Raw genomic sequence first — 21789 nt, forward strand, 5'->3', positions numbered from 1 at the left:
GGGGGTATTTCCAAACACGGGCTGATTAGCTTAATAAAATATAGGGAGCATTTCTTGCAATATCAGAAGTTATGTACAAAAAAATATGCCCCACAAATGATGCATTTGTGAAAAAATGCTAATTTCGAATTTTTAATACTGATTTTGTAATAATTCCTGCCAAAAAACTATGGTGTTAAAATACTCACTGTACCCCCTAGCGAATACCTTGAGGGGTCTAGTTTTTAAAATGGTGTCATTTGGGGGGTGTTCTTATGTTCCACCTTCAAATTTCTGCAAACCTTGGATAGCACATAAAAAAAAGATGTACTTTTCAAATTTTCAAAATTTCAAGTTAAATTGTTAGGCTTCTAATTAATTTAAAATGTTAATTAAAAACCAAAAAAATGCTGTCAAAATAAAGTAGACATCTGAAAGTATAAATTTCATCAACTACTTGGTCAGTATGTATAAATATATGCAACCTATTAGTGTTAAAATAGCAAAAAATCGTAATTTTTTTTTTAAATGTCATGATTTTTTTGCATTGTAAAACTACAAAACAAACTACAAATTATATCGGCTTACTTTAACTATGTACATGAAGGACAACTTGTGCCAAAAAAAAAATGTCAGAATTATTGTGATTGGCAAAACGTTACCAGAGTTATTCTCTAATAAAACAGACATCCCCGATTTGAAAAAACAGGCCTGGTCTTTCAGGGGCATACAGTTTTATTTGGGTTGGTCCTTAAGGGGTTAATGCAGGTACTACAGCTCCATGCATGGAGCAGAGTGTGCTCCATGTTGGGAGCAGTAGTACCTGCAGTAAGGGACAGTTCACAGCAGATGTCACTCCTCCTGACACCCGATGCGATCGTCCTGATGTCAATTTCGAGACTCAGCTGTGCCCACGGCTGCAGAGCCTGGAGAACAGCTGATGCTGAGCAGTAGATATACATCGTATATCTACTGCCTAGCAAGAACTTACAGTGAGCCTGCAATGTGTATACAGTATGCACATTGCTGGCTCACTTAACCCCTTGCTGAGCTGTGCGCTATGTGCCAGCCCAGCAAGGAATGAGTTAACTTACACTGCTGGACAATGTAGGTTAACCCTTTGGGTGGTATACACTATATACAGCTGCTATCTATAGATAGCTGTATATAGTGTATACAGAAGACAGTCCACTTACTTCCCTCGAGTACCAGCTGGGTCAGTATAGCTCCGCCCCCTAGTGATGATGTCATTGGGGGCGGGGCTACAGACGGGAGCCAGGCTAGTAAGGCTCTGTTCACATTGTCCGTTTTGTATAATGTGAACAGACCCTTCTGGCAGTGTCTTCCCAGATAGGGAGACTCCAGCTGTTGCTAAACTTCAACTCCCAGCATGCCCAGACAGCCAAAGATATGGGCGCTTTATCCAGCAGACAGCGCCAAAAAGGTACTTACCAATATTTTGTGGGGTTTTTTTTCTTCTCATTTCAGATCAGTGTATGCAGAGGATTACAGCGGATAAACTGGATTTTTTTTCCTTTTAATAAAATGGTTAACAAGGGCTGTGGGGGAGTGTTTTTTAAAATAAAATAATTTTTCCATTGTCTCGTCTCGTCTTTTTTTTTTTTATTGAATTTTCAGGCTTAGTAGTGGAAGCCGGTCTTATTGACGGAATCCATTACTAAACTGGGGCTTAGCATTAGCCCCAAAAACAGCCACAGGGGTGCCGGGAAGAGCCAGTACCAACAGGCCAGGAGAACCAAAAATGGTCGCTCCTGGGCCTAGGTGGTAACAGGCTGGCGTTATTTAGGCTGGGGAGGGCCAGTAGCAATGGTCCTCGCTCACCCTGGTAATGTCAGGCTGTTGCTGCTAGGTTGGTATATAGCTGAGAATAAAAAGACGGTGAACCCTATGCGTTTTTTTTTTTTTTTTTTATAAATAAAATTAAAAAAAAACGCATAGGGTTCCCCATATTTTTATTCTCAGCCAGATAACAACCAAGCAGCAACAGCCTGATGTTACCAGGGTGGGCGAGGACCATTGTTACTGGCTTAGGGGAGACCTAATAACTATGTATAAATATATCAGGGGCCAGTACAGAGATCTCTCCCATGATCTATTTATACCCAGAACTGTATCTATAACAAGGAGGAAAGAAGGTTTCTACACCAGCACAGATTGGGGTTCTTTACTGTAAGAGCAGTGAGACTGTGGAATTCTCTCCCGGAGGAGGTGGTCATGATGAACTCTGTAAAAGAGTTCAAAAGGGGTCTGGATGCATTTTTGGAGAGTAATAACATCGCTGGTTATGTATACTAGATTTATATGGACAGAACGTTGATTCAGAGATTTATTCTGATGCCATATTTGGAGTCGGGAAGGAATCTTTGCCTCTAGTATGAGTGTTTTTTGCCTTCCCCTGGGTCAACTCAGTAGGGACTCATTAGGGAAATAGGTTGAACTAGATGGACTCTGGTCTTTTTTCAACCTTATGAACTATGTTGCTACGTTACTATGATACAACCCTTTATCATCTGTACACGATTGGTTGCAGATTTGAAGCTGTGTTCAGTCACAATACAATCTGCATGTGTGATCCTGCATGTGTGAATGTTCCCTTAGGTCCCAACGCCTCATGGGTTCACAAGTGTTTTGTTATAATTCTGTTTGTGGTCAGGGCTCCTTACGTGACCGGCGAGACTTACCTACACCAGTAGATAATACTTCTTTGGTGGTCCTTGGAATGAAACTAATTAACACACATATATAAACACTGTATAGTAAAGCGGTTGAACTGTGCACAAAAAACGCGACCGAGGGTTAGCCTTAACCCCTTAAGGACCAGGCCATTTTACACCTTAAGGACCAGAGCGTTTTTTGCAAATCTGACCACTGTCAATTTAAACATTAATAACTCTGGAATGCTTTTAGTTATCATTTTGATTCCGAGATTGTTTTTTCGTGACATATTCTACTTTAACTTAGTGGTAAAATTTTATGGTAACTTGCATCCTTTCTTGGTGAAAAATCCCCAAATTTGATGAAAAAAAGGAAATTGTTGCATTTTTCTAACTTTGAAGCTCTCTGCTTGTAAGGAAAATGGATATTCAAAATACATTTTTTTGGGGTTCACATATACAATATGTCAACTTTATGTTTGCTTTTGGAAGACATCAGAGGGCTTCAAACTTCAGCAGCAATTTTGAAATTTTTCACAAAATTTTCAAACTCACTATTTTTCAAGGACCAGTTCAGTTTTGAAGTGGATTTGAAGGGTCTTCATATTAGAAATACCCCATAAAAGACCCCATTATAAAAACTACTCCCCCAAAGTATTCAAAATGACATTCAGTAAGTGTATTAACCCTTTAGGTGTTTCACAGGAATAGGGGTAAAGTGAACCTTAATACCCCACAGGTGATTCACGACTTTTGCATATGTAAAATTTTTTACCTAAAATGCTTGGTTTCCCAAAATGTGTACATTTTTAAAAAGGGTAATAGCAGAAAATACCCCCCAAAATTTGAAGCCCAATTTCTCCCGATTCAGAAAACACGGAGTCACATTTGGTTTTTTGAAAGCAAATTTTGCTCTGGGGGCATGCCGCATTTAGGAAGCCCCTATGGTGCCAGAACAGCAAAAAAAATAAAAACACATGGCATACCATTTTGAAAACTAGACCCCTCGGGGAACGTAACAAGGGGTAATGTGAACCTTTATACCCCACAGGTGTTTGTATATGTAAAAAAAAAATTTTTTTTTACCTAAAATGCTTGTTTTCCCAAAAATGTTAAATTTTTTAAAAGGGTAATAGCAGAAAATACCCCCCAAAATTTGTAATTTCTCCCGAGTACGGCGATACCCCATATGTGACCCTAAACTGTTGCCTTGAAATACGACAGGGCTCCAAAGTGACAGCGCCATGCGCATTTGAGGCCTAAATTAGGGACTTGCATAGGGGTGGACATAGGGGTATTCTACGCCAGTGATTCCAAAACAGGGTGCCTCCAGCTGTTGTAAAACTCCCAGCATGCCTGGACAGTCAACGGCTATCTGGCAATACTGGGAGTAGTTGTTTTGCAACAGCTGGAGGCTCCGTTTTGGAAACAGTGGCGTACCAGACGTTTTTCATTTTTATTGGGGAGGTGGGCTGTGTAGGGGTATGTGTATATGTAGTGTTTTTTACTTTTTATTTAATTTTTTGTTAGTGTAGTGTTTTTTAGGGTACAGTCGCACGGGCGGGGGTTCACAGTAGTTTCTCGCTGGCAGTTTGAGCTGCGGCAGAAAATTTGCCGCAGCTCAAACTTGCTTCCGGATACTTACTGTAAACCTCCGCCCATGTGAGTGTACCCTGTACGTTCACATTGGGGGGGAGAAACATCCAGCTGTTGCAAAACTACAACTCCCAGCATGTACGGTCTATCAGTGCATGCTGGGAGTTGTAGTTTTGCAACAGCTGGAGGCACACTGGTTGTGAAACACCGAGTTTGGTAACAAACTCAGTGTTTTGCAACCAGTGTGCCTTCAGCTGTTGCAAAAGCTACAACCCCCAGCATGTACGGACGGCGGAAGGGCATGCTGGGTCTTGTAGTTATGCAACAGCCGGAGGCATACTACTTTGGCTGGGGATGCTGGGGATTGTAGTTATGCAACAGCTGGAGACACACTGGTTTGCTACTTAACTCAGTGTGCCTTCAGCTGTTGCAAAACTACAACTCTCAGCAGTCACCGACAGCCAACGGGCATGCTGGAAGTTGTAGTTATGCAACCACCACTTTAGCTGATTGTGCAAGCTGGGAGTTGTAGTTATACAACAGCTGAAGGTACACTTTTCCATAGAAAAAATGTGCCTCCAGCTGTTGCAAAACTACAAGTCCCAGCATGCCCATAAGGGAATTCTGGGAGTTGTGGTGGTCTGCCTCCTGCTGTTGCATAACTACAGCTCCCAGCATGCCCTTTTTGCATGCTGGGAGCTGTTGCTAAGCAACAGCAGGAGGCTGTCACTCACCTCCTGCTGCTGCTCCACGCAGCTGCCGTCGCTCCTGGGGCCCCGATCCCAACAGGGACGCTGGGGATCGGGGTACCCAGCACCCGGGGTCTTCTTCCCGCACCCGCTCACGTCCTCCGGAAGAGGGGCGGAGTGGGTTGCGGGAGTGACACCCGCATCAGGCGCCCTGATTGGTCGGCTGGGAAACCGGTCGACGAATCAGGGCGATCGTGAGGTGGCACCAGTGCCACCTCACCTCTGCTGGCAATGGCTGTTCGGGGCCGTCTCTGATGGCCCCGATCAGCCAGTAATTCCGGGTCACTGGAGACCCGATTGACTCAGAATCTGCCACAGATCGCTGGACTGAATTGTCCAGCGATTTGCAGCAATCGCCGACATGGGGGGACATAATGACCCCCCCTGGGCGATATGCCGGGATGCCTGCTGAACGATTTCAGCAGGCATCCGGCACCGGCTCCGCTCCAGCTAGCGGCTGGGGCCCGAAATGCGCTTGGCGTATCCATACGCCCTGTGTCCTTAAGGACTTGGAAGCGGGGGCGTATGGATACGCCCTGTGTCCTTAAGGGGTTAAACACATTATTAAAATACATTACTAATAAAAAGTTTAGTAAAAATATTAGAAAAAATATATTACAATTAAATGGCCCCTTTCTACATTTACATTATTGTCAGCTACATATTTTAGGTCCCTGTCCACCAACATAAATTGGTCCCTTTTAAAATTAATAAAAATGTCCTTATAAAAAATATAAATTTTGTTAAATGCAATTTTTTCCATCCCTACAGCATCCTTTTTTTTTGGGGGGGGGGGGGGGGGGGGTACCCAACAAATTTTGAAAAAAAAAAAACGCCAAGGGGGCCAAAAATGCAATTTCCACTCAAAAGCAAAAATGCCAGAAAAAAAAGGAAAAAACAAAACAAAACACTAAATGCAGGGAAATGCCATGGCGTTTTTTTCTGGTGTTTTTTGGGGTCAGAAAAAGAAAACCTTACTTAACCTTACCCCATTAATTCATATGGTACCTGCACCAAACTTATTGCATGGTGCAGGGAATGGTAATAAATCTGGTGCTGATCATATTTCTTACTTCAGTACATCACTTATTATGGTACCCGTACCCCCTGTGACTTTTTGTGTGCCTTTTTATTATGCAACAAAATGTGCAACTTTCTAATAATGCTGTTTGCAGTCAGTTTTGTAAGCAAAGTCAGGGTTGGTGTAGATTTGCACCTCAGTTAGCATAGTTGCGACAACAGATGTGACAAATTGAAAAGTTGCACACAGGGCTAGGAATTTTTTTCAAAAATACCCCAAAAATATCCAATGAGCCATATGGCGTTTTTCATAATTTCCTAACATTATCCCCCCCCCCCCCTCTTTCAGCCGCCCATACAGAGTCCCCTACTACAGTACTTTACACCCCCGCTACCTCTGACTGGGGCTGTCAGCCATGCTCGTCTCTGCATCGCTCCCCGCTACCTTCAACTCAAGTACAACTCCCAGCATGTTCTCACTGTCAGGAAATGCCATCATTCACTCAGCCCCTGTACTACAACTCCCATCATGAGTCTGTTCCATGATGGGAGTAGTGCCGTACTGAGGGAAATATACAATACCTAAAAAATTTTTTATAAAAGACAGTAACATCAATATTACACATAAAAAAGACATACATTACACATAATATATGGTATTAATACATTACGCACAAAAAAAATTATACATGTTCGCAATTTTAATATTGTCGGCGCAAAAATGCAGGAAAATTCAGTGGCAGTTTTTCAGGCGTTTTTTAAATAAAATAAAAAAAAATGCTAGAACAAAACCTCAGTGGAGTCCTAGCCTTACCCTGTTTTTTGGTGTTGAATTGTTGCATGATTTGTCGCAGTTGCTGTTTTAAGACTTTTCACTGTGACTTTTGCTTTAGATAATCTTTCTAAACTTGTGCAGCTATACCATAGCATGGTTGCCTTTTTTGTTTTAATTTTTTGCAGTGGTTACGAATTTATTATGAATTTGTCGCAAATCTACACCACCCAGACCTGGCATTTGTAGAAAGTCGTACATTTTGGCTCAACGGGTTAAAAAGTGGAATAACCATACAAAGTGGTGTACTAAGGTGTCAGACAAATGTGTACTAGCACCATATTGATCACGTGCCATGGGACCATTTAATACATTTGTCGCCCGTACACATTACCGCACCGCACAAATTCAAAAATAAAATCTAGAAAAATTGTTCATCTACACCATCCTTCATAAATTGCCCCTATGGGGAGAAATATTTTTTTTTGTCTCTTTGTGCTTCTTTGTACATGCTTACTGACCCCATTGGACACTTTCAAAAACATTCTGTGCACTTTTTTTTTATTTGAGAGGATCAACCCAATAAAACTTTGGTGGCTGATTCAGCGGTGTCAGTGTATATTTAAAAGGACACTTTGTGTAATAATATCCTAGTGCAGCAGGCAGTGACTTATCAGCAATATCACTTCTGTGCGGTTTTATGCTACTTTTTGTAGGATAGCTATTATAGAAGTGGTTTAACAGGCTGAGCTGGATGAGGAAGGGACAGTGTTAAAAAGAACATGAACTGAGCAGCAAATAAATCCACCCACCACCCAGAATCCTCCTCCCCCCACCTCCTGGACTCAGTTACACAACCCTTCTGCCCCTCACTACTGCTTCGCTACCTCTTGACTTGGTAACAAAGGAACTTCTTTCTCCTTCTCCAACAATGGCTGAGAGTTTTGTCCAGAGCAAACTCTCCCCATCCAAAGTGACCATGTTTGAGAAGAGCTCGTGTCCTTTTTGTATCAGAGCAAAAGGCATTCTGAAGAAGTACAAGTTTAAGGAGGGACATCTGGAAATCATTAATATCGCCAATCTGGATATCATGAGCAGTCTACAAGATTACTTCTTAAAGACCACTGGAGAGAGAACGGTGAGTTCAATGGGATGCACACAATGAATTATTTCTATTTAATATTCCTTAAATTAAGAAGTTCAGGACTGGGCTGATTCTATCCATAGTTTGCAGGTAATGAATTCCACTGTCACTTCTTTCCGGTTAGGTGTATACATAGCTACTAGGGAGGGTGTGTGCTTGTATGTAGACCATAGAGTACAAAACACAAGTAATCTATCACCAATAGATTGCATAAAACACGACGTGGCATTGCTTCAGAGCACAGACGGAAATCGAGTAATAGATTCTTGATATTATGTTAAGTTATTGCACAAAAGCCATATTGAAGCAGACATGGAATGTTATAAAGTTCCGCAAAAAAAAAAAAAAAATGCTTTAAATTATTAAAAGAAACAGCATGTGATAGCATACGTGTTTTTTTTTTAATCAAAAACGCATGCGTGTTGTCAGCAAACATAAATGTTCTTTGAACTATTCACATGCAGGATTCTCTGCTGCAGATTTCAGTGTAAACAGAATGACTGAACACAGCTTGAAATCCTGCGCATCAAATCTGCGCAGAATACTGTACGTGTGAATAGACCCTAAAGGTGTTTTTTTTTTTTTGTTTGTTTTTTACGTGTGTTTTTGGAACATTACAAACTGCAATGTCTGCTGGCATCCCAAAGAATGCTAAAATCAGATGAGTTGATATCGTGTTAGCCGTAGATATGTAAGAGATAAGTGGAGTAGTGATGGTACGTTTTTTATTGGATAACTGAGAAGATACAGAGTGCAAGCTTGCAAGACCTTTTAGGTCCTTTCATCGGGAAAGTTGGCTAAAAAACTGTCCTTGATCAATAGTATTACATAGTACATTCAGTCTCTACTTACATAAAAGATGAATATATCCTTAAAAGAGTGTTTCCCAATCAGGGTGCCTCCAGCTGTTGCAAAACTACAAATCCCAGCATGCCCGGACAGCCTTTGGCTATCTTAAAGACCTATAACTTTTATTTTTCCGTATAAGTGGCAGTATGAGGGCTCATCTTTTGCGCCGTGATCTGTACTTTTTAGTGATACCATATTTGCTTATATAAAACTTTAAAAAAAAAAATTTTATAAAAATTTTTGGGAATGAAATGTTATAAAAAAAAAAAAGCATCTATTTTGGACCTTTTTTTTACATTCACGCCGTTCACCGTACGGTATCATTAACATTTTATTTTAATATTTCGGATATTTACGCATGCGGCAATACCAAATATGTATATAAAATATTTTTTTAACACTTTTTGGGGGTGATATAGGGAAAATGGGACAATTTACGTTTTTTTATTGGGGGAGGGGGTTTCTCAATTTTTTTTTTACTTTTATTTTTACACTTTAATAGTCCCCATAGGGGACTATTTATAGCAATCATTTGATTGCTAATACTGTTCAGTACTATGCATAGCACATAGCACTGATCAGTATTATCGGTCATCTTCTGCTCTGGTCTGCTCGATCGCAGACCAGAGCATAAGACCCGTGGAAGGCAGCGGAGGCAGGTAAGGGGACCTCTGGCCCGTTCTGGATGATCGGATTGCCACGGCTGCGCTGCAGGCGATCCAATCATCCATTTTAGTGACCGCAAAGCTGCAAATGCCGTGCTCTGCATTGATCACGGCATCTGAGGGGTTAATGGCGGACATTTGCGCGATCGCGGATGTCCGCCATTACCGGCAGGTCCCTGGCTGCTATCGGCTCCAATGCTCGCGGTTATGTATAGGACGTACATGTACGTCCTGGTGCGTTAAGTACCAGCTCACCAGGACGTACATTTACGTCTGGCTTTAAGGGGTTGAAGGGGTATAGTTACTTAAATCACTTAACCCCAAACCACAGGAGTACAGCACTCTTTGGCAGCTCTATAGACAATGAATGGAACAGCAGTGCACATGCATGACTTGCCTCTCTATTCAGAGGTGTGACTCAGGTCCCTGGGATGTGACACATCCCTTTCTTATGAATAGGGGATAAGTGTTGTTCAGAACAAGATGTATACCAGGGAAACATATCACTTGGCACCCACTCTGACATCATGCGGTCCTCCGCAGCCTCGGTTACTTCCTACTTCTGGGACAAGCTCTTTACTGCAGTGACTGCCTGATCAATGATGCAGGATGCCGCTGCCGTAAAAAACTTCTCTGAAGTAGGAAGCTGCTGGAGCTGCAGGGGACTGGATGATACTGGAGACTTGGGGAACCACTGTAGGTAAGTAGGTATTTTTAGACCGCCCCCAGCACCATAGAAAGGGTTTTTTGTTGCCTCCAGATAGTCCTGTTAAGTTCTTTAAAGGGGTACTTCGGTGGAAGACTAATTTCTTTTTAAGTCAACTGGTGCCAGAAAGTTAAACAGATTTGTAAATTACTTCTATTAGAAAATCATTAGAGAAATTATTTTCTTTTTGAATTTCTCTTCTGTCTGACCACAGTGCTCTTTGCAGAAAACTTTGTCAGTGTCAGGAACTGTCCAGAGCAGGAGAGGTTTGCTATGGGGATCTTCTCCTGTTCTGGGCAGTTCCTGACATGGACAGAGGTGTCAGTAGAGAGCACTGTGGACAGGCAGAAAAGTACTGGAAGGATTAAGATTTGTTTAATAGATGTAATTTACAAATCTGTATAACTTTCTGGCACCAGTTGATTTAAAATACATTGTTTTCCACCAGAGTACCCCTTAAACCCTTTAACCCCTTAAGGACCAAGGACGTACCGGTACGTCCTTGGTCCTGCTCTTCTGATATAACGCGGGGTTACACAGTAACCCCGCGTCATATCATGGCGGGCCCGGCGTCATAGTGAAGCCGGGACACGCCTCTAATAGCGCGCAGCGCCGATCGCGGCGCCGCACGCTATTAACCCTTTAGCCGCGCGCTCAAAGCTGAGCCGCGCGGCTAAAAGTGAAAGTGAAAGTTCCCGGCTAGCTCAGTCGGGCTGTTCGGGATAGCCGCGGCTAATCGCGGCATCCCGAACAGCTGACAGGACAGCGGGAGGGCCCCTTCCTGCCTCCTCGCTGTCCGATCGCCGAATGACTGCTCAGTGCCTGAGATCCAGGCATGAGCAGTCATCCGGCAGAATCGTTGATCACTGGTTTCTTATGAGAAACCAGTGATCAACATAGAAGATCAGTGTGTGCAGTGTTATAGGTCCCTATGGGACCTATAACACTGCAAAAAAAAAGTGAATAAAGATCATTTAACTCCTCCCCTATTAAAAGTTTGAATCACCCCCCTTTTCCCATAAAATAAAAAACACAGTGTAAATAAAAATAAAAATAAACATATGTGGTATCACCGCGTGCGGAAATGTCCGATTTATAAAAATATATCATTAATTAAACCGCTCGGTCAATGGCGTGCGCGCAAAAAAATTCCAAAGTCCAAAATAGTGCATTTTTGGTCACTTTTTATATCATTTAAAAATGAATAAAAAGTGATCAATAAGTCCTATCAATGCAAAAATGATACCGTTAAAAACTTCAGATCACGGCGCAAAAAATGAGCGCTCATACCGCCCCATACACGGAAAATAAAAAAGTTATAGGGGTCAGAAGATGACAATTTTAAACGTATTAATTTTCCTGCATGTAGTTATGATTTTTTCCAGAAGTCCGACAAAATCAAACCTATATAAGTAGGGTATCATTTTAATCGTATGGACCTACAGAATACATATCAGGTGTCATTTTTACCCAAAAATGTACTACGTAGAAACGGAAGCCCCCAAAAGTTACAAAACAGCATTTTTTTTTTCAATTTTGTCGCACAATGATTTTTTTTCCCGCTTCACCATAGATTTTTGGGCAAAATGACTGACGTCATTACAAAGTAGAATTGGTGGCGCAAAAAATAAGCCATCATATGGATTTTTAGGTGTAAATTTGAAAGAGTTATGATTTTTTAAAGGCAAGGAGCAAAAAACGAAAATGCAAAAACGGAAAAACCTCCGGTCCTTAAGGGGTTAAGGACCCAGCCAATTTTCACTGTAGGACCCGGCCTTTTTTTGAACATCTGACCCCTGTCACTTTAAGCATTAATAACTCTGGGATGCTTGTACCTTTCATTCTGATTCCGAGATTGTTTTTTTTTCGTGACATATCCTACTTTAACATGGTGGTAAGATTTTGTGGTAACTTGCATCCTTTCTTGGTGAAAAATCCCAAAATTTGATGAAAAATTTGAAAATGTTGCATTTTTCTAACTTTGAAGCTCTCTGCTTGTAAGGAAAATGGATATTCAAAATATATTTTTTTTATTCACATATACAATATGTCTACTTTGTTTGCATCATAAAATTGATGTGTTTTTACTTTTGGAAGACACCAGAGGGCTTCAAAGTTCAGCAGCAACTTTCCAATTTTTCACAAAATTTTCAAACTCACTATTTTTAAGGGACCAGTTCAGGTTTGAAGTGGATTTGAAGGGTCTTCATATTAGAAATACCCCACAAATGACCCCATTATAAAAACTGCACCCCCTAAAGTATTCATAATGACATTCAGTGAGCATTTTAACCCTCATTTTAACCCACGGGTTTCACGACTTTTGCATATGTAAAAAAAATAAATAAATAAATAAAATAAAAAATTCACAAAAATGTGTGCTTCCCCCCCCAAATTTCACATGGAGCGCCATTGAGCTTTTGGGAAAAAAATTGTTTGGAATGGAAGTCGGGGGCCATGTGCGTTTACAAAGCCCCCCGTGGTGCCAGAACAGTGGACCCCCCCCCCACATGTGACCCTATTTTGGAAACTACACCCCTCACAGAATTTAATAAGGGGTGCAGTGAGTATTTACACCCCACTGGCATTTGACAGATCTTTGGAACAGTGGGCTATGCAAATGAAAAATAAAATTTTCCATTTTCACGGACCACTGTTCCAAAAATCTGTCAGACACCTGTGGGGCGTAAATGCTCACTGTACCCCTTATTACATTACGTGAGGGGTGTAGTTTCCAAAATGGGATCACATGTGGGTATTTATTTTTTTGAGTTTATGTCAGAACCGCTGTAAAATCAGCCACCCCTGTGCAAATCACCAATTTAGGCCTCAAATGTACAAAGTGAGCTCTCACTCCTGAGCCTTGTTGTGCGCCCGCAGAGCATTTTACGCCCACATATGGGGTATTTCTGTACCCCATTTCTGCGTTACAAATTTTGGGGGTCTTTTTTTTCCTTTTAACGCTTGTGAAAATAAAAAGTATAGGGCAACACCAGCATGTTAGTGTAATTTATTTTTTTATTTTTTTTACACTAACAAGCTGGTGTAGCCCCAACTTTTCCTTTTCTTAAGGGGTAAAGGGAGAAAAAGCCCCCCCAAAATTTGTAGTGCAATTTCTCCCGAGTACGGAGATGCCCCATATGTGGCCCTAAACTGTTTCCTTGAAATACGACGGCTCCGAAGTGAGAGAGCTCCATGCGCATGAGGACTAAATTAGGGATCACACAGGGGTATTCTACGCCAGTGATTCCAAAACAGGGTGCCTCCAGCTGTTGCTAAATTCCCAGCATGCCTGGACAGTCAGTGGCTGTCCGGAAATGCTGGGAGTTGTTACTTTGCAACAGCTGGAGGCTCCGTCTTGGAAACACTGCCATACAATACGGTTTTAATTTTTATTGGGGGGGCAGTGTAAGGGGGTGTATATGTTGTGTTTTACTCTTTATTATGTGTTAGTGTAGTGTTTTTAGGGTAAATTCGCACTGACGTGTTACAGTGAGTTTCCCGCTAGGAGTTTGAGCTGCGGCAAAAAATTTGCTGCAGCCCAAACTTGAAGCAGGAAACTTACTGTAAGCCTGCCCATGTGAATGTACCCTGTACGTTCACATGGGGGGGGGGGGGGCAAACCTCCAGCTGTTTCAAAACTACAACTCCCAGCATGTACTGACAGACCATGCATGCTGGGAGTTGTACTTTTGCAACAGCTGGAGACACACTGGTTGGAAAACCTTCAGTTAGGTTCTGTTACCTAACTCAGTATTTTCCAACCAGTCTGCCGCCAGCTGTTGCAAAACTACAACTCCCAGTATGTACTGATCGCCGAAAGGCATGCTGGGAGATGTAGTTATGCAATAGCTGGAGGTACGCAGCTACAACTCCCAGCATGCCGAGACAGCTGATTGCTGTTTGGACATGCTGGGATTTGAAGTTTTGCAACATCTGGAGGGCTACAGTTTTAGCGAACACTCCAAAGTGATCTCCAAACTGTCCTCCAGCTGTTGCAAAACTACAATTCCCAGCATGCCCTGACAGCAAACAGTTGTTTGGGCATGCTAGGAGTTGTAGTTTTGCAAGATCTGGAGGGCTACAGTTTAGGGACCACTATATAGTGGTCTCAAACTGTAGCCCTCCAGATGTTGCAAAACTACAACTCCCAGCATGCCCAGACAGCTGTTTGGGCATGCTGGAATATGTAGTTTTGCAAACAGCTGTCTGGGCATGCTGGGAGTTGTAGTTTTGCAACATCTGGAGGGCTACAGTTAGAGACCACTGTATAATGGTCTCAAACTGTACCCTCCAGATGTTGCTAGGCAACTCACCGGCTTCCGTCTGATCCAGCCGCACGTCATCGCCGCCCGCCGATCTCCGTCGCCCGCCCGGATCGGTAAGTGGATCTTCGGCGCCGGTCCCCGTCGTTTCCCCGTCCTGCCCCGCCTATTGTGGGTGGGCAGGACGGGGAAAACGAAAGTAAACCCCCCCCCCCCCCGCCCTGCTATTGGTGGTCGCGTCTAGACCACCAATAGCAGAGATAGGAGGGGTGGCACCCGTGCCATCTCATTCCTATTGCTTCAGGGTGATCCTGGGTGTCTTAGACACCCGCGGTCCCCCTTACATTCTGGGTCACTATAGACCCGTAATCGCGCAAATCGCAAGTGTGAATTCACTTGCGATTTGCCGCGATCGGCGACACGGGTGGGTGGGGGGATTGGGTGTTTGATGACCCCCCCTGGGCATTTGCATGGGATGCCTGCTGAATGATTTCAGCAGGTATCCCGGTCCGATCTCCGTCCGGCGCATGGCGGGGACCGGAACTGCCCATGACGTAACTGTACGTCATGGGTCCTTAAGACCCAGGGTGTCGGGACGTAACGTTACGTCATGGGTCCTGAACGGGTTAAGGGCAAGCATATCATCACTTTCATGCTGTCTAAACCATTAATCGGGGCAGTCCCTAGAAGCCTCATCCCGCCTTACCAGCCTTCATTGATAGACCTCTGTTTGTGTATCAAGGCCAGTAGGAAGCCACCAAAGACCACCCTGATCACTTATGGTTCAGACAGCAAGAAAGCGATGACAGCTTCCTGATAACTTCTAGATATCCACCAGTCTGTAGCCCATCTTTGGACCTGTTCTTTTTTTATCCATGACTTTTTTGAAGACAAGGTCTCCAGAACTGAACCCAGTATTTCAGATATGTTCTCACTAAGGCTCTATACAGCAGAATCCCAATCTTCCTCTTCCCATTAGTTATACCTTTTAGTTATGCAGCTCAAGCATCTAATTTGCCTTCCCTACAGCCTGGCTGTCCTAGTTGCCTCATTTTGAGGCTGTGAGATATCACTACCCCGAAATCCTTCTCTTCTGAAGTCTTTACTAGCAAAAGTGCATCATTTTACATTTTGAAATATTAAACTGCCATTTCCAATGTTTTGACAATGTATCCAGCTAAACCATCTTCCATGTTACGGACACCTCCAGGAATAGCAACAGTATTGTACACTTTTTTTGTCTTCAGCAACCTTACCTACCAAACCTTCTGACTTATAAACATGATAAAAAGAATAGGGCACAGAACAGACCCTTGTGGTCACCACATGTATCCGGTCTATGCTCAGAAATAAATCTCTGTAAATTTGGCTTTGGGCTCTTTTCACATGCAAACATTTAGGTCAGTATTTTTTGTCATTAATTACAAACCAAAGCCAAGTGAAAGAGAGAGAAGTATAATAGATTTGCATGTTTCCATAGTTGGGACACTCTTCTGATATTGGTTTCCATATGCTAATGAAAAATACCCAAATACTGTTGTGGGAAAGAGGCCATAGTCAAATAACCAAAGAAACAAAACAAAATACCATACATAAGCTATATGAGAGTTTATTTTTCATTTCAAGGTACCTCGGATATTTATTGGAGAGAAATGCATTGGCGGCTGTTCTGATCTAACACAACTAGATGGCAGTGGAGAGCTAGAGAAGTTGCTGATATCGATTGGAGCCCTGGAGTAATGAAACGGTATTTAGGGCAGGATTTTCTTATCCCTTTGGTTTGTCTTAATAAATGTTTTTATATAACATTCTTTTAGATAAATGCACTGATGAAAAAAGAATTAGCCTAATTTCCCATGCTACATTACTAATTTATCTGACATAAATGTGGAATATTGAACTAGATGATAAGTTATACAATTCTACGTTGGATGTAATATAAAAAGGATTACAATATTTGAAAGCTGTTTTTCACATTGAAATACTGAACTCTGATGTACTTTTCTTTTTCATTTCAGAAGCCTATGGCTGGTTCCAGTGCAAATTCCATGTCTTAAGTAACATTGTTGCCATGCTAAATATTTATTGGATTTTTCAATTAAAATTGGCATTAAACTGATTAACACGCTTCTGTTGAATTATTCTAAATATGACTTTTTAGATTACATTCCAGGGGTTTATCAGCCTTATAAAAAGACATATACTGTAGGCACATTTATTATCTGAATTAGAGATGAGCGAACTTACAGTAAATTCGATTCGTCACGAACTTCTCAGCTCTGCGGTTGCTGACTTTTCCTGCATTAATTAGTTCAGCTTTCTGGTGCTCCGGTGGGCTGGAAAAGGTGGATACAGTCCTAGGAAAGAGTCTCCTAGGACTGTATCCACCTTTTCCAGCCCACGGGAGCACCTGAAAGCTGAACTAATTTATGCAGGAAAAGTCATCAACTGCCGAGCCGAGAAGTTCGTGACGAATCAAATTTACTGTAAGTTCGCTCATCTCTAATCTGAATGTTCACGAGGTGCAGTCATCATAGCTCAGAAGTAATTATTTTATCTTTAATTATCTTGCCCAGCTCTGTGCTGCACCTTTATTTAGATCAAGGGTCTCAAACTGGTGGCCCTCCAGATGTTGCAAAACTTGAACTCCCAGCAAGCCCGGACAGGATTTAAATGTAAGGAACTGAAGTTTCCATGATGCATTTCTCTTCTTACAGACATGGGGGGGGGTTAATTTGTTGCACAGTTTGTCTCAGATGCTGTTTAGAGACTTTTATTGCAACTTTTGCTTTAGAAGGCTTTTCAAAAAGAACATACCAAGTGGCGATTTCAGTTGATATCCTGCAGTGGTCAGGAATTTATCATGTGTGACTTTTCATTTTCTCACATGGTTTGGTGCAACTACAATGACTGAGGCGCAAATCTACACCAGCCCTATGCGGACAAGGTCTAATTCTGCGTTGTGGGATGGAGAATGATGTGGACTGACAGGTGATTGTCAGGTGTGAACATGTTACCCTACCAAACAGTCTGTATCATATTACTAAGCCCTCACGTACAGGTGTATTATGTTTCCATCCCCAAGGGAGAAATAATATGGCACCTGTAAGGGTGCATGGGTACTTTTTAGGAATGGTACCTGTTGTCTGTCAAAATACTATCCAGTCAGCCAGTCACATATGATATCGGGGATAGATGGCGATATTCAGCCCATGCTTTAGTTGTTGGAACAGGGATACTGGGAGATTTATTAAAACCTGTCCAGAGGAAAAGTTGCTGAGTTGCCCATAACAATCAATTACATTGCTTATTTCATTTTTTTTTTAATTGATAAATTTCCCCCATTGTGAATAAATCTCAGCAAAAGCAACAGGAAAAATAAATCAAAAAGAGTGTTTCTGTTTCCTCTGCTGGTATTTATTCTTTTGCTAAAAGTAAAGTGACCAAAAAACACAAACAAAAGCTGCGACAAGAGATTATAGTTAAAATGTTTTACATTTTATTAAATATATTGATAGAAACACAAATGCATCCAAAAGTCAGTTAAAGTAAGTAATGTATAACAAGTTGCCCCAGGGGTAAATTTTTAGAGGACTAGTGCACAGACCCTATTCTTATTAATAGGGGTCACAGGCAGGATTTGGGTCTAATGTCCTATGGCAGTTATATGCACGTGAGAATGTTTATTGCCATATGTCTCTTGTGTGAATTAGAAATTAGCTCTCTCAAATTCTGTGCATATTGCTGTTAAAGGGGTACTCCAGTGAAAACCTTTTTTTCTTTTTTAAATCAACTGGTGGCAGAAAGTTAAACATATTTGTAAATTACTTCTATTAAAAAATCTTAATCCTTCCAGTACTTATTAGCTGCTGAATGCTACAGAGGAAATTCCTTTCTTTTTGGAACACTGATGACATCACGAACACAGTGCTCTTTGCTGACATCTCTGTCCATTTTAGCAACCATGCATAGCAGATGTATGCTAAGGGCAGCATGGTGGCTCAGTGGTTAGCACTGCTGCCTTGCAGTGCTGGGGCCTTGGATTCAAATCACACTAAGGACAACAATAAATAAAGCATTATTATTATTATAATAACATCAGCAGAGAGAGCTGTGGGTTCATGATGTCATCAGAGAGCATTCCAAAAAGAAAAGAATTTCCTCTGTAGTATTCAGCAGCTAATAAGTACAGGAAGGATTAAGATTTTTTAATAGAAGTAATAATTACAAATATGTTTCTGCGACCAGTTGATCTAAAAGAAGAAAAATTTCACCGGAATAGCAGAAGAAAAATTACTGCATGCGCCGTCTTTTTCTCCCACTAAAAAACAGCGCCCAATGGACCTCATTATAGTCAATAGGATCCGTCGGGACCCGTTGTGCCCTGTCCTGATAACGGACATTAAAGGCAAAAAAAAAAGCGAGCCTAATGGATGTTTTCGGATGAAGCACAACTGCAGTGTGAAAGAAGCCTAACACTGAGGCCATGTTCACATGTCGGAATTTCCGTGTTGGATTCTGCATTGGAAAATTCCGCTTCAGCAGAGTCCTGTTGAATTTAACGGGATTCTGCTGCACTGTGCACATGGTGGAATTTCTGTGCCAGGTGTTTCCAGCGTTCATTCTTTGTGCGGAGACTGCACAGAATGCATAGCTGTCCATGAGACGGCGCATTCCCGTGCGGTCCAAGCGCCAGCGAATTATGCCGGCACCCCACAGTATCCGGAATGTCCGCTCGGAGATTCTCCATGTGGACATTCCAGCGTGTGAATATAGCCTTAAGGCTAGGTTCAGACTACGGAATCTCCGAGCAGAAAATTTCCGCCCGGAGATTCTGAGTTCCGCCTGTGCCGACTGAATAAGTCGGCACTAGAACCGCGCGGACACTGCAGTCTCCCACAGACTGCAATGTGTTCCGCGAGGAATTCTGCCTGAAGAAAGAGGATTTTCCACTTCACAAATTCCAAAGTGTGAATTTGTGGACGGAAAACCATTCACTACACTAGACATTTTAGCAAGCGGAATTTCTGACGGAAATTTTACGACTGAATTTCTGTCGGAAATTCCGTAGTCTGAACCTAGCCTTAAGAGCAAAAAGTCTGTCAGATTCTTAAGAAATAGTAGGAAATTTCTTATGAAGACTATTTGGAAAGTTATTTCATTTTGCACTCATCCACAATAAAAAAAAATCAACAATAAAAAAAAATCTGTGAAAAAGCCTTTAAGATTTTATTTTTATTTTTTAAGGCTACAAAATAGTGTTGTTTTTTTTTTAATGCTTTTATAAGGCTAAGTTTCCACCTGGTTTTTTCTTTGGCAGTTTTTGGAATACTGCCACTGCAGTTTGAGCCAAAGCCAGAAATGTATTCAAAAGGAATTAGACATATAAAGGAAGGACCTACAGTTCTTCTCCCTTATGGATCCACTTCTGACCTTGGCTCAAAAACTGCAGTGGCAGTGTTCCAAAAACTGCCAGAGAGAAAAATGAGTGGAAACTTAGCCTTAGACTGTAAAGAACACCCCTTAATGGCAGACAGTTCATGTTCCTGTGGCCAAAACAGTCTCTTCATTCAGACCCACATACTGACAGAAAAACAGTATGCCAGTCACTTTCAGTAAACTGCTTTAAAGGGGTAGTCCAGTGGTGAAAAACTTATCCCCTATCCTAAGGATAGGGGATAAGTTTGAGATCGCGGGGGGTCCGACCGCTGGGGCCCCCTGCGATCTCTCTGTACGGGGCTCCGACTCTCCGCCGAGATAGCGGGTGTCGACCCCCGCACGAGGCGGCGGCCGACACGCCCCCTCAATACATCTCTATGGCAGAGCCGGAGATTGCCGAAGGCAGCGCTTCGGCTCTGCCATAGAGTTGTATTGAGGGGGCGTGTCGGCCGCCGCCTCGTGCGGAGGTCGACACGCCCCCTTCCCGCGGGCTGTCGGGGCTCCGTACAGGAGATTGCAGGGGGCCCCAGCGGTCGGACCCCCCGCGATCTGCAACTTATCCCCTATCCTTAGGATAGGGGATAAGTTGCTCACCACTGAATCACCACTGGACTACTCCTTTAAGGGTGTATTCACATGTACAGTATCCTGCGCATAATTGATGCACAGGTTTTAAAGCTGCAGAGTTTATGCTGCAGAGTTCAATATAAATTAATTTACTAAACACAGCATTAAAGGGGTAGTCCAGTGGTGAAAAACGTATCCCCTATCCTAAGGATAGGGGATAAGTTTGAGATCGCGGGGGGTCCGACCGCTGGGGCCCAATGCGATCTCTCTGTACGGGGGGCCAGGCTCTCCGCCCAGATAGCGGGTGTCGACCACCGCACGAAGCGGCGGCCGACACGCCATCTCAATATATCTCTGTGGCAGAGCCGGAGATTGCCGAAGGCAGTGCTCCGGCTCTGCCATACAGATGTATTGAGGGGGCGTGTCGGCCGCCGCTTTGTGCGGGGGTCAACACGCCCCCTTCCCGCGGGCTGTCGGGGCCCCGTACAGGAGATCGTGGGGGCCCCAGTGGTCAGACCCCCCGCGATCTGCAACTTATCCCCTATCCTTAGGATAGGGGATAAGTTGTTCACCACTGGATATCTCCTTTTAAGTCTGCAGCTTCAACCACATCAAATATGCGCAGTATACTGTGTGTGTGAATACCTACCAAGGGTATATTCACACATAGTAGAAATCTATGCACCGTGTTTCTCCGAAAATAAGACCGGGTCTTATATTAATTTTAGTCACAAAAAACACATTTATTTACGGTACGGTATGTACATTGAACATGGTGGTTCCACGGTATTTACACCCCCCCCCCCCCCCCCATTATCATCATGTGATGGGCGCAGCTCTGTTCCCCTCCCCCCCCGGTTTATCAGCCCAGCGCTGCACCCCACATCGGGGGACTAATCGTATGTCACCCGCGAGCGCAGCTTCTCTCCCCCCTGCCAAATAATTATCAGCCGCTGTGCTGTACTTTGTATTGCTGTGCCCGGGGTGCAAATTTTAAAAAACAAACTTTAACTTACCTTCGTAATCCGTTCCCCCGTTGCTATGGAACCGGCCTCATGGTCCCTCTGCTGTTCTTGCTGCTTCCTGGTATTGGGACGTCACAGAGCCTTCAGCCTATCACCAGCCGCAGCGATGTCCCGCCTCTGCCGATGATAGGCTGAGCCGACTGTCATCTAAGAAGCCGGACGGCTTTTTACTTCACAGTGAGCTCAGCCTATCATCGGCCGAGGTGGGACATCGCTGCGGGCGGTGATAGGCTGAAGGCTCTATGACGTTCCCATCCCCAGGACTGCAGCGAGAACAGCGGAGGACAGTGAGGCCGGTTCCTTAGCAACAGAGGACGAAGGCAAGTTAAACTTTGTTT

The 21789-nt window shown here is 42.9% G+C and overlaps 1 protein-coding gene across 1 annotated transcript; it reads left to right on the plus strand.

The window, feature by feature from the left end:
• Window positions 1-7633: 7633 nt before the first annotated feature.
• Window positions 7634-16540, plus strand: GLRX (glutaredoxin). The gene is made up of 3 exons (XM_056552403.1): window positions 7634-7929; window positions 16047-16167; window positions 16439-16540. Exons 1-2 carry the CDS (start codon window positions 7723-7725, stop codon window positions 16158-16160), a joined length of 321 nt encoding a protein of 106 aa, XP_056408378.1. The 5' UTR covers window positions 7634-7722; the 3' UTR covers window positions 16161-16167; window positions 16439-16540.
• The last annotated feature ends 5249 nt before the right edge of the window (window positions 16541-21789 follow it).

The sequence above is a fragment of the Hyla sarda genome, chromosome 1 (assembly GCF_029499605.1).
Source record: "Hyla sarda isolate aHylSar1 chromosome 1, aHylSar1.hap1, whole genome shotgun sequence".
NCBI classification, from domain to species: Eukaryota; Metazoa; Chordata; class Amphibia; order Anura; family Hylidae; genus Hyla; species Hyla sarda.

What these genes read in the sequence shown, in the direction of transcription:
- GLRX (XM_056552403.1), top strand. Translation starts at nt 7,723, where the DNA reads ATGGCTGAGAGTTTTGTCCAGAGCAAACTCTCCCCATCCAAAGTGACC. An exon ending in AGACCACTGGAGAGAGAACG is followed by an intron (nt 7,930 to 16,046) that starts GTGAGTTCAATG and finishes TTTCATTTCAAG; the next exon opens with GTACCTCGGATATTTATTGG.